The sequence below is a fragment of the Prorops nasuta genome, unplaced genomic scaffold (assembly GCF_024137725.1).
Source record: "Prorops nasuta isolate Cenicafe-Biocafe unplaced genomic scaffold, Cenicafe_Pnas_1.2 PNAS00038, whole genome shotgun sequence".
NCBI lineage: Eukaryota > Metazoa > Arthropoda > Insecta > Hymenoptera > Bethylidae > Prorops > Prorops nasuta.
This window is the reverse complement of record NW_027116835.1, coordinates 2003717-2016734: the sequence shown is the minus strand read 5'-3', so window position 1 is coordinate 2016734 and position 13018 is coordinate 2003717. Positions and strand designations below refer to the sequence as shown.

The 13018-nt window shown below is 41.6% G+C and overlaps 1 protein-coding gene across 1 annotated transcript; it reads left to right on the top strand.

The window, feature by feature from the left end:
• The first annotated feature begins 322 nt into the window (after window positions 1-322).
• Window positions 323-12817, top strand: LOC136783880 (LIM/homeobox protein Awh-like). The gene is made up of 4 exons (XM_066744217.1): window positions 323-450; window positions 5783-6105; window positions 11227-11681; window positions 12051-12817. Exons 1-4 carry the CDS (start codon window positions 445-447, stop codon window positions 12248-12250), a joined length of 984 nt encoding a protein of 327 aa, XP_066600314.1. The 5' UTR covers window positions 323-444; the 3' UTR covers window positions 12251-12817.
• The last annotated feature ends 201 nt before the right edge of the window (window positions 12818-13018 follow it).

The following is a 13018-nucleotide window of genomic DNA, read 5'->3' as shown; positions in this document are numbered from 1 at the left end:
GTTTGGATGATTTGGGGAACAGCGCAGAAGTAGTGGTGATTCCTGAGTCCACCTCCGAAGCAACTTCTGTGCGCAAGCCTGTTTCTCGTCCATTCGGGTAGGGATCGGCTCTGCATCTCTCTAGGGATGCAAAGGGAAGGGATGTAAAGGAAAGGAAAGGGAAAGGAGGGGGCACCATTGAGGGTACCGCATCGTGCCAGATATTCCCACTTGCCAGTCTGCTTCGGGCCTTCGATCCGTTAACCATCGCTTTACACGGTCTCTTTTCAACTTTTCTTCGCAGTTCATCCCTCTACATTCACCACTTTCTCTCTCCGAACGCGTGTTATCCAACCACCGAAACGTGCTGTCAAACTTTCTTGGATCACGTGACTTTACCAGTTTTTTTTTGCATTTTTCTTTTGGAGTATGATCGACCTTTTACAACCCTGACACGCTGCAATTATGAAGGTGAGATTTGTTTTTCTCAAATTTCCCAAGGTGCTACTAAATTTTCATAACGAGTACGAGAATTTTTGCATTTCCCGCGCAAATATTTCAAGTTACTCGCCATTATTTCCACGTAAATAGTAAACACAGCTTTCTAATCATATAATTTTGTTCATAATATAAACGTATCAGTATTTTTACTTGTGAATATTTAACTTAACCCCCCCCCCCCCCCCCTCGCCCTTCTTGTACCACCGGAAAATATATCACTCAGCTAGTCAGTCGAAAGAGCGTTGTAGTTTGAGAGACAGATTGAAGGAAAATTACACGGCGTATCAATTGTCCACGTTACTGCTACCGATATAACAGAACAGGATTGAATCGACGATCGTATTTATGCGTGGAGCAAGGCGGAATAATTTAATTGGAAAAATATGTACAAAGGGATAATTTATCGCGTTAACGCTAAGTTTGTCGAATGAAAAATTGCCGGGTAATTAAACTGTTGGCGTATACAATATCTATAATAATTTCTCGTTGCAAAGTTGGCCGTCGGAGGGAATACGGGTCAGGTACGTATCCAGATCTTGGCAGGATATAATACGTTTGACATCGGGTTGTATAAATTGCATCCCGTAAATCAAAGTTAATTTATGCATCGACCAATGGGTTATAACTCGTGGAATGATATCGATGATAATAATAATCATAATTCTGCGGGATCGGGACGAAAAAGGAAGAAAAGAGAATATGGCCAAGATGTGGACGTTTTTACGACTCGTTTAAATCTTTTCTCAAATTTATATACACATTTCCAATAATGTACAGCAAATTGTTATTATTACTCAACGCGAAGGAAATAATTTTACGTAAGCAGCATTTTAATTATCGACTGTGAGGAATCGTCGAGTGAGTTGGGAGGTAAAATAGCTTTCGATCGAGTTGTTAGCATTGAATTAAAAATAAATAATGAGCGAGCCGCTGGCGAGATTGGTTGGCTTCGTTAAAAATTCATCCGGCTGAGTGGCAGAGATGAGGATGTTTGTGGGGATGGGAGGAGGGGGGGGGGGGGGAGAACCGCGCGACGGGTGTGATGTCCAGTAGTCTTTCGAGATCCGTTTGACCCTCTCACCCGAACATTTCTCATTTTGTCAGCTCATCTCCGTCGGCATTTGGTAAAAATCACCATCCATTATTCTTCCTTATTAGTCGTTGATTGCATCCCAACAATTCCATCCGATTTCGAACCCGACGACTGGAATCGTGTTTCGCCAAGTTGACCAACTTGTCCAATAATTATAATGATAATAATGCAAGCTCCGAAAAGCAGCTGGTGTGCTTGTTTACATTTTGTAGGTTGCGTTAGATGGAGAGAAGTGTTCTCGAAAAAAAGTTGTTCATCTGTAACAGATCTCGGAAATATTTACACTTTTCAGCTATTTATCGTAATCGCTAAGAGGAATTTCCTATTAGTGACTATAGTAAACAGCTGAAAAGTGCAAAAATTTCTGAGCCCTGATCTATAACAAAGAATTTCGATTGCGAAATTTGACCTTCGGATATCATTGGTCCCAACGCCGAAGAGTAAATTGGATTTGCGAGGCTGGCAGCTTCGCAAACACGCTTTGTTTTACCAGCAACAATCCATTCCTTTTACGACGAAAAAAGATTGAGATGGATTTTAGTGAAACGTCGCAATCGATTATTTTACTCCCGACTCGAGTATTTGCACAGGCGGGATCATTCTTTCGTCTCCCCCCTCCCCTTTTCTTACTTCAATATTAACCCCTTTCCTTCTCCGAGTAACCGGTTAAAACTCGATAATTGGAGTAAATCAATATTTATCTTTACCCAATGCTACAGATTTAACGTCTAGCGATAAACCATTTTGCACGCGAATAGTTCTACGCACTCTGCTTAATTAATTCCTTTTTACGAGAAACAGATAGCTCACGAAATTAACATTTGCCAAATTAGTTGTTAGAAATTTTCGGTGTGAGAAAGGTAAATATATTACAAGTGCTGTGTTTCCACAAGTCTCTCTTGCATTAATAGTATAGATAAAACACTAAGATATTCCTAACAGATTTATTTACAAGTTTTAATTAATTAAAGTCTATGCGTAATATACTCCTTTATTTTTAAAAAGGTAATGATCAAAAATTAAATATCGAATTTAATATTCAATCTAAATATAAAACGTGATATGCTTCAAATTGCAAATTTCCTTCGTATAATACTGGACTCTGCAAATAATTCGTATGTCTATCGCGAAATCATAGTTTCGAAAGAGAGTTTTAGCACTAAAGCTACCATTTGCCGGTTAAATGGACATTTTTAAATGTAAACACGAGTGTATAAAAAATCCTTAGTAGATTTAGTGTTAATGATAGGATACTTTTAATATTATATCTTTTTCAAACATTATATTAGTTTAAAAATATTTTTGATTCAAGATTCTCTATGAAACCGAAGTTGCTAGAGTAGTTTCACTTTTTACCATAAGATTCGCCACGATAATTATCAACTGCAAAATAATAATAATAATAATCGGTATAAGTTGAAACTATTTTTTTTGCAAGCGAAATTCATTGATTGATATAAAAAGCCAAGTATCGAAGAGTTTTTAAGTCTGAATACACAGAATAATCATAAGAGTGTTGTCTCTCTCCTATCTACCAGTGTCAGGGCCAGTAAGAGGGACGATAAATTCGTTGGTTGAAGACGGGCCCAAAGACAGAAGAGACGGTAGGGGGCTCCAGTTTTTCCTAAAGGTCACCCGCTTTTGGGTCGTAAAACTAGAATGATCTTACAAAGCGCAGGCACTTTTACAAAGCAACGAGCCTTTGGTCATTGCTCAGCCATCCCTACTTAGGTAAGAAACCAACGGATACTCCCTGTCGATCATTATTCCTTCGACTTTTACCTTTGGAAGACAATTGCCAAAAACCTGGACGCCAGAAAACTTCGCTGGTGTACCTTTAAACTTTTTCACAGTCCCACGGAAAACTCTTGAAAGAATTCTAATAAAACGCTTAACGTTATTGAAATCCCTGCAATTATTTTCACACACTACCTTCAGTCGCCTTCAGAAAAAATGCATTGCATAAGCAACACTTGCACAATTTGGCGGATTAACTCGACTTTCGTGAAATTATCAAATTAAAAAAAAAATGGTCAAACAGATTTAATTGCTTCAGACGGAGCAACACAATAATAACAAGATATTAAAATAACGCGACGTTATCTTTTAGTCGGCAGCCGAGTAAAATGGGAACGCAGCAGAGAGGATGGGTGAACATAGGAGAAGGGGAAGGGGGGGGGGGTGGGGGTATACAACGTAAGTCCCATTTAACGCTAGGCGTCAGCGCTTAACGGGTCTTATTAATTGTTTGTGTTCCTCCGCGTTGAGATAAAAAAGGGACAAAATCAAGCTAGGTTGTGCATCGATGTGGCGTCGGCGGCCACGGCGGTGCTGATCGAAAAGCCAGGAGGCATAAATCACAGGTGGGAAGCTGAACTTCGCCTTCGGCAGATCATAAATCAATGGCCGTCCAGTTATACGTGAAATGATTATACCGGCTCCAGAGCGCGCGTTTGAAAAATCCTTCTTGCGTGAAAATTGCCTGTCGTGCGTCATTCTCACCTTGGAGCAAATAATTTCGTCCAGCAGCAACGGCAACAAGAGGAGCAAAAAGAGTCGCAGGCGTTGCAGTTATAAGGAAAGCTTAGCCTGGTAGCCGAAGAAGGTAGAACCGGGACAAGATTAACTGAATCGATTTCAAAACAAAAGCAATAATATCGAAGCTCGAAGGAATATGCGGAGGAACCAGTTGGAATTATTGGCGAGGGCCACGAGTTTTAAGCGCTCGATGCTTCGATAGCATTGTGAAGAGGTTATAAATGTAATTAAGTCATTGATTACACGCTGAGAGGCACAATAAAGCTCGTCCGTTACTCGTGTACCAATTAATATTATCGAGCAGTTTTCATTGGCCGCGATCTGCATTCGTTGTTCCCCAGTCTGTGTCAAGCTGCACGTTAAAAAAATGTAAACAGATCAGATGGAAGATACGGCCGGAGTTTGCTCGCTCACAATGGCGACCTCCGCTTGGCGCGCTACGGCGAAAAACTAACCTATAAATAATACGCGGCGTGTGCCGCTTGGCTCGCACACCAATTAATCCTTGCAACGCTTTTATACCGTCGCTTTTGTTAAATATTGTCTCATCCTGGTGGCATTAGCCAAATTCACTTTTGCTCCTCGAATAAACTCGCCTCTCTCCTTTCGCGAGGCCGGAGAGGTTAAGAGTTGCAGGAAAAATGAAACGAAAGGAGAAAAAAAACAGTTATACTATACAAACGGGTATGGTCGGGAGGGAAGATAAAATCGTTAATTCGCGATCGATTATGATGCAGGAAATTAGTAAATGAACGTGTTAAGCATCGATGGTATCTTCTGCGACGCGCGTTATTCATTCGATGACAGCTAGATTTGTTGATTCCGATCGTAATTACTGGCAGCGGCGTGTGTTCGCGCGGACACACGGCACCGCCATTTCCGCTTTTCAAAAGTCACTCGTGTGCTCGATCGTTCTCTCTCGGGAAATGCATTGTAATTAACCCGTGCCGCCATCTATCGAGAATTTAATTAATCGATTTTGGCACGGTTTACGAAGGAAAAATTTGAAAGTTTTGAAATTATCGGGCTGGCGTGAATGTTTTCAGGACGATTATAAATGGAGGCTTATAAGGGGATTGCGTAATGAGGGAGGTGCGGGTAAATGATGCTTTGGTGTTAGTTGACGTATTAGGTTATGGTTGATGTACATATGTAGAGGCCATCGAAAAAGCGGCCAGCTTTCTCGTTGTGATGGTTGGGAGGGGGGGGGGGGGGGGGGGGGCTGCTTAGAGAACTCTCAGTGGAAAATCATTTATCATCCTGCGAGCCCAAGGCTCCTTTATTATTTCACTTTGCCGGCGCGGGTATTAATTGAGATTTGGTGGAAAGGGTACTCGGTCGACCCGGAAACGCCGATATCTCCTTCAGCCCTCCTGTCAGAGATCTCTCTCCAGTCGTTTATTCCGTCGGCCAACCTCAAATAATTCGCACGATTCACGCAATTATAAACAGCTGAACACCCGGTGGTCAATTTGCGCCGATTATCGGTCCTCGAAACCTGCCAGCCAAAGTATAACACTATTATATACACCACACACATACCTGTTTGCCAAGTCAAATCTACAATGACTCGAAAGGCGTAACTGATTACCTCGTACAACTGTAATTTTCAATCAACCATCGCTAAAAACTGTGTTCAAAAGCCTCCTCACGCTCTCTTTCACTTTTCAGACCGAGATGAATACGGAGACCGAGTGCTCTGATGGGATTCTCTGCTCGAACAACAACAATAACAACACAAGCCTGAGTAACAAGAACAACAACATTAGCAAAGTTCTGGGAACTGTGAAAAAGGGAGTGGAGAATGAAAATATTTTGGAGATGGAGTGTGGCGCTTGCGGGGAGAGCGTGAGGGAGCGCACTGTGCTCTGCGTCGGTGGCAAAAGTTGGCACTCCAGATGCCTCAAGTGCTGCGCATGCGCGAGGCCGCTACAAGACCAGCAGTCCTGCTTCCTCAGGGGGATGCGTCTCTACTGCAGGCACGACTACATACTGTAAGCCACACGCTTTTTCTTCGCTCCTACACGATCCAACTCTGACAATTTTACGAAACAAAAATTCCTCGAACGTTCCATGAACCAATCGCGAAGCGAGTAACGGAAACTCGATATCGAAGAAACGCACGTGGATTGAAAGGATTCGAGTAAATATCGATATCCCCCGTAATCCAAGATCAGCTTCGTGCTGTAATATTCGCTATGGTGGATAAGTAATTCTCGCTTCTCGTTCTCGCATATAATGGGAGACGAAGGGTTACGATGAATCGCAATTAAACGCATTTATTTCGCGAGCGAGTGGTTACGGTTCCGCAACGAAATTTTGCCAAGGCTGTGCGATTCGCGCCGGTTCTCTGCTGCTTCTCGAGAAAACGCACGTCGCAATATTATTACAGCGGTATGTCAGAGCGATGTGGTAGTAGGATTCGTGGTGCAGCGGGAGTCGCTATTGGATTACAAGGATTACCGGGGAGACCGGTCAATGATATCGCTACTTATCGGGATTTGGCGTCCCGCAGGCTGCCCGACGGACGTTTTCCGGCTACCACGACGGCTTCTGGAACGGAGAGAGGGACTCATCCTCCAATCGCGATAGACCAAAGCGATTCCCACGGGACTGCCTCTCCACGGGATTACGTGACTTGCTGAAAAAAAACCTGTCCCCGACGCGCGTTTAGAAGCGTGCAAGCGATCATCTATCTTTGCCTAATAGATTTCACGATATTCCTTGAAAAAATGGGAAAACCGCGGTTTTGTCCAACTGCTGCTACAGTACGATAATCCTCGGGATGATTAAGAGCTAGCCGTGGGGAATTTGCGATTATTTCGATTTCCCAGCGGGTGGAAAGTTGAAAATCGGTCTGTTCCGGATCCCCCGTGATTGAGAGAAGGCATTTTCTGTATGTATATATATATATATATATATATATACATATGCTCACGTGGCCGTCACGTGGGTGTAGACGACTGTAGTGGACGGATAGACGTCTGAACTCCGCGAGAGAGTCGCCGTCGGGTGATTAATGTCTTTCGATTGCAGTCTTCTTATTATTCTTCCTCAGCCACCCTCCGCCACCTTTCTCCTCTCACGGACCTCACGTGCGGCACGGCTATTCACGTCACCGTACACTCGTGTAGCACGCATGCTCGCGCACGACCTGCGCAGTCACGCCGAGACGGACGCACGCAAAAATACCCTCTCGACCCTATCACCGATAATCTCGCAATAATATCTTTCCCTCTCCCTCTCCTCTCCTCCTCTCTTTCTTACACCTCTTGCTCCTCCACCGTTTTCTCGCTAATGCACCAGGACATTCTTTGTTCCCCCGTGAAAACCCGAAAGAAACGCTTCTGATGTAATTTCGAGCTTTTGTTTATTGCGAGAGACACGAAATTGCGTTGAGATATTCCTGGAATCTTCCTGGAACCAATTTGACACGTTGCAACACGTTTTAGGAACGTTTCCGACACTACGCTCGCACGGTTGTTGATATATAAGCTCGATGAAGAAATGTAAACAAACTGGAAGTTGAGATACGATTATGGAAGGTTGATCAGAGAATTTGTCGTTGTGGAAAGAGGTCGGGAGGAAGTCGCATGGCTACGAGGAACAGGCAAGAGACGCGGTGGATGGTAATATCCTGGATATTCGAGGATAGTAGACGAATGTCGAGTCACGGGGGACCGTGGAGTGTCGGAGTCAGTGTTGCGTGGAGGAATTCGCCTCGTAAGGCCCCGGGGGCCCAGCTGCAAGCCGGCACTCTTCAAAAGCGAGGGAGGAATACGGTGGGAGAGAGGAGAGGCAGGGAGGTCAACCCCACGAATTAATAAATATTCACCGATTCCACCTCCTGGACGAGACGAAATAAAAGTTCGTAGTGCCAGGATCTTGGCGCGATCGAGCGATTTAATTTGCACAGCTTTGCAGCAGATGAATCGTCTTTGGGTTTTATATGCAATCCATTCTTATTGCTCGCTCCTTTAACGCCCTTTCCTCCTTCTCAAAAGACTCCTATAGACCTTTAGCGAATTAAATAATGCAGACGAATCGTCAATTTGCGTAACCTCGAATATTAAAACGCTTTTTAGTCTTAACCCTTCTTTTACGATTACGATAATAACTATATATGCACTTTACTCGATAAGTTCATCCAGTATATCGACATAAGAATTTATTCGCAATCTCTCCATCGGATTATTAATCGCACTAAAGACGATTCGATTACCCAACAGGACATGCGGATAACTTTCGCATTTTTGTGCGAATTTAAATTCTTCGACCATATTTGTCTACTACGGGGGACAGCTGTTTTTAATCATGTACTATTAATAACTGAACAATTTTTGTATCATACTTTGGACAATTCATTTTTCTGTCATACCTAACGGTTTTTATGACTGATACCTGTTCAAACAGTTTTAATATATTCGCATGGAGCTATTTTTCTCAACTTTCATATAAATAATGGGTATTTTAGAATTTTAGGGATATACACATATTTCAACATATGCCTACCTACCAAAAATAGAGGTGCTAAAACATAGCTTATTATATTGTATAATTCTTAATTGTAATTAAAAGTAGTATTTTAATAACCCTTTCCTATCTGATTTTTTTCTCGCAGCGTTAAAAAAAATGTTTAATGGTTTTATTTTGTATGTAACCTAAATATGAATATATATATATTTTTCAGAAGTTTTCCAAAATTATGTTTTTGCCTATTAGAGGGAGAGAGCTAACAACAATAGTAACTTCATCCACTTTGTTTGGTTTGGATAACACGCGTTTTAAATGCTTTGCAAATTTTGTTATTCAGTGTCCTTCTCAAAAGACATTGGGTAGTAAAGAGTTGACCAAAAATAAGAGCTGAAATTAGAAACGAAATAAGTACTTACGGCAGATATCTTAGAAAAAAATTGCACAATTGAAATAAGGGTAATTGATTATTGAAAAATAAAACTTTAAATTATCTATGAATTTCAAGATATATATGCAATGGCATGCTCATCGGGAAACATACATTCTTATGTTTTAAAAATTTGCATTATTATCGAATAACAGGAAATCTCGTTTCCCAATCTAAATTTTTTAATAAAATTTCTTCGCGTTAAAAAAAATAATTAATGCAGTCCGGTAAATAATAGAAGCATCAAAACAGAGTTTAATTAAATATTAACTTAAAATATGATAAAATTTACCTTCACTGCGATATTATTTTTGCTCGGCGCCACGATTGCCCTGGAGAAACAATTCCTGTTTTGATCGGAGGATGGGTACAATAATTTGTAATGCTACATTGTACTCGTACAGAAGAATCACCTGTTGGCAGAAAAATTCAAGTGTATTTACGAGTCACATGAATAAACAGAAGAAAAAGTGTGGCAAAATAATATAGCAATTTGAGTATCGAGCTAAAATCGGTGGTAGGACGTAATATAAGGGTTTCGGCGCAATATGAGATGTTAAGTGCTGAATGGGCATTCGACTTAATTCTCGGTTGACTTATAGGGCCCGCCTATGTGGAAGAACAAATGAATAAATTAGGGCGGGGCCGTTTGGTAGCCGTCTTACGGCACTGAAGATTTATAGACACCCGATTCCCGATACCCAATACCTACGAGACTCTCCTGCCCTCTGAATAGTTATACAACACGGCATACCCCGTCCTGCCTTCGACGAACGGGACAGTGCAACGAGTGAAGAGGGGGGAAAGAGAGAGAGAGAGAACGAAGGATAATCTGGCGCCACTATTTATGCAAACGACTCTTTGCTCGTCTACTTCTAACGCCAAACTCTTTTTCTTTTGAGTTTATTGCGAAAACACGAACAGAACCTGTCCACCCAAAACGGCATTGTTGTTTTTCAAACATTGAGCACTGCTCGTATCCCGAAAATGCAAATGTACGCTTAGCTAAAGTTTACAGGGTTCTTCTTCGTTTGGGAGGGACGCACCGACACTCTAGGTGTGCCCTTGATCACCATAAGCAATAATGTCCCAAAAATACTATACGGTATCTCTCTCTCCGTCTCCGTTTCGACACGATGACGCTGCAATGACGAGCAGACTAATCCTTCCTGGCTTACCATATTTTTCCATACAATAACCACCGACCGTTCGTCCATCCGTCGATCGGACTTTCAGTCATTCTTTATTAAGACTTGCTTCGCTTCTGTCCTGCTTACCGCTTGCTATCTCTCTGCAGTTGTTTTTCTTCTCTCCATTCACCTCTGCTATTCACCAAAGCTTCTCTTTCACGATCTAACCTCTTTCACCCAATGACAACATGGACTCTGCACTTTGAGCATAAACTTCAGCATTTTTTCTCTTCCATCTGGAATCGTATATTATAAACAATACGTGAAAATCTTGTCATGCGATATGCCTGCTTATATCTTTATTTATTTAAAAGTTAACGGTCAGCGAATTCCTAATCTAAATAGTCACAGGAGTTTCACTTTGTATAGAAATGTGAGGTTATCCTAATACGTTGTATAGAACGAGATCGAATCTTGGTTTGATCGTCGAAAGACGCTGCTTGATTCGCAGCGCGAGTGGAGACGAGATGCACTGATGCCACTGATACGTATCGATTATCTGCATTCTGCAGTCCTGGACTGATCTAACTCGCGATAATAATCCTGAGATGGCGCCATCTCTCTTGGCAATTTGGTAGCTTCGACTTCCGTGGAACGTTCGACATTCGTTTCGTTCAGTGGTTCGAGTTCGGGAGCTGTTCAGTCAATGTTGCGACGGTTGCGGGGACACGTAGTGGCGCGGTAATATGCTAATGAGGACAAGAACGTCCTTTACTGCTCGGTGGTCCTCCGAGCGAACCTGCGCGATCACGTTCGACAAAAATAGAGAATTGCTCAACTTCACATTTCCATTCTTCTAATATCGTCGATCTAACGCAAAACCATGAATCTGCTAAATTCATAATTTTTATCTATCACACAAACCCTTCTAAATAGAAAAGTCTCACATTACACGAAATCTTAGGAAATAAATATTGGAAATTCATGGTTTTCTCTATGGACCGATGAAAAAAATTTACTGTATACAAATTTACGGTTCTGAGATTTTATTAAAGAGGGCGTTTTTCTCTGTTGGCTTGCAGAACTTTTGGATCGAAGTGCGCGAAATGCGGGAGAAGCGTTAGTGCCGGTGATTGGGTAAGGCGAGCCAAAGAGAGAGTTTACCATTTGGCTTGTTTCGCCTGCGATGCCTGTTCCCGTCAGCTCTCTACTGGGGAACAGTTCGCACTGTTGGATGCCCGTCTACTTTGCAAAGCTCACTATCTGGATGTAGTCGAAGGCAACAACACTTCGTCCTCCGAAGACTGCGATTCCGAACATGGTGGCAAGGGCAGTAAAACTAAAAGGGTTAGAACTACCTTTACCGAGGAACAACTCTCCGTTCTCCAAGCAAACTTTCAACTGGACAGTAACCCGGATGGTCAGGACCTCGAGAGGATAGCTCATGTCACAGGACTGAGCAAACGCGTCACGCAAGTTTGGTTTCAGAACTCGAGGGCGCGTCAAAAAAAACACAGTGGAAAAATCAAAACACAAAGTAAGTGAAACACAGAATCGGTAAATAATCGTAAGAGCTTACCGTTTGAGCTTTCGATACAAAAAGGTGTAAGTTTACACATAGCTTTTATAGGTTAGGAATAAATACAAAACGATATAACTGCCTTATTTTCACAACACATTAGAGAAATAATGTTTACCTTCAGTTGTACCCACAGTTTCACGTTTCGAATTTATTGAAAGGTCTAGAAAATCTAGTGTAAACAATCTTTTTATACACTTTTACGTTCTTCTTACAACAAATGGAACGCGCGTTGTAAAGTAATAGTAAAGCTCGCAACACTACACTTTTTTTATTATTAGAATGAGAGAACCACGTACATTTTTCATGTGAGTTTCATTTTTACAGTGCGTCATTCGCCGCCGTTGCACCCTGGAGACTTGTACCAAGGCGGAGTTAACGTAGTGGGTGCTTACCTGGGAGGTTATCAAGGAGGAAGTGCCGGCAGCGAGAGTCCTGGAAGTCCTTTAACCCCTCTGACACCATTGACACCCCTCACACCAACCACACCTACGCATATGCAGGCTCAGTTCTGTCACCAAGTCTGATCCCCATTTAATTTGTGAAAAATTCACTTTGCGAAGCGTTTGTTACTCTTCTTTGCGACGCAGCTTTTATCTTTACTTGCGACTTGAGTTTCTCCCGTTCTCTCTCTTTTCGTTATTATCCTTTGTACATATGGAAGCTCTCGTAAGTTCAGAAACTCTGTAAAATTTCTGTAAGCAAACAATCCGATGCTCGTTTTTGATAGTATAGCGTGCGCACTCGTGAGTATGTGTGTTTATGTGTGTCTGAGCGCGCGAATGGTCTATTTATTTCATATTAATTTTATTATCATTTTAACACGCCTTCACTCCGTCGTACTATTTCTAGTTTTTTCGAATAAACACAGTTCGCGAGTTGCATCCATTTTGGAATTCGAGCCCTATGATAAATCGTGTGTGATAGACTTTAATGATAAGAACGATTTAATTGTTTTACTAAATTTAAATTCACTCGATCATGCCATCTCATTCATTTGTTTTCACGGTTTACTTAGAGAATAAGCGTGTATATAGTATACTATAATTCCATTTTAGATTTTGTACATAAAGTTTGCGTACACCCACGCATGCGTCCCTGCAATATTGTAAAACGTACTATTGTTAATAGAATATACTTTTACTGTTATAAAAATGTGTGATCTTCATTTCAATCCCACTAATCCTTATCATCACTATCTCTGCATTTCTCCAAGGACTGATTATTAATAAAAGTGATACAAAAAGTTTGTGCAATTTGTATATATATTTTGTTTTTTATAGATACAATATTTA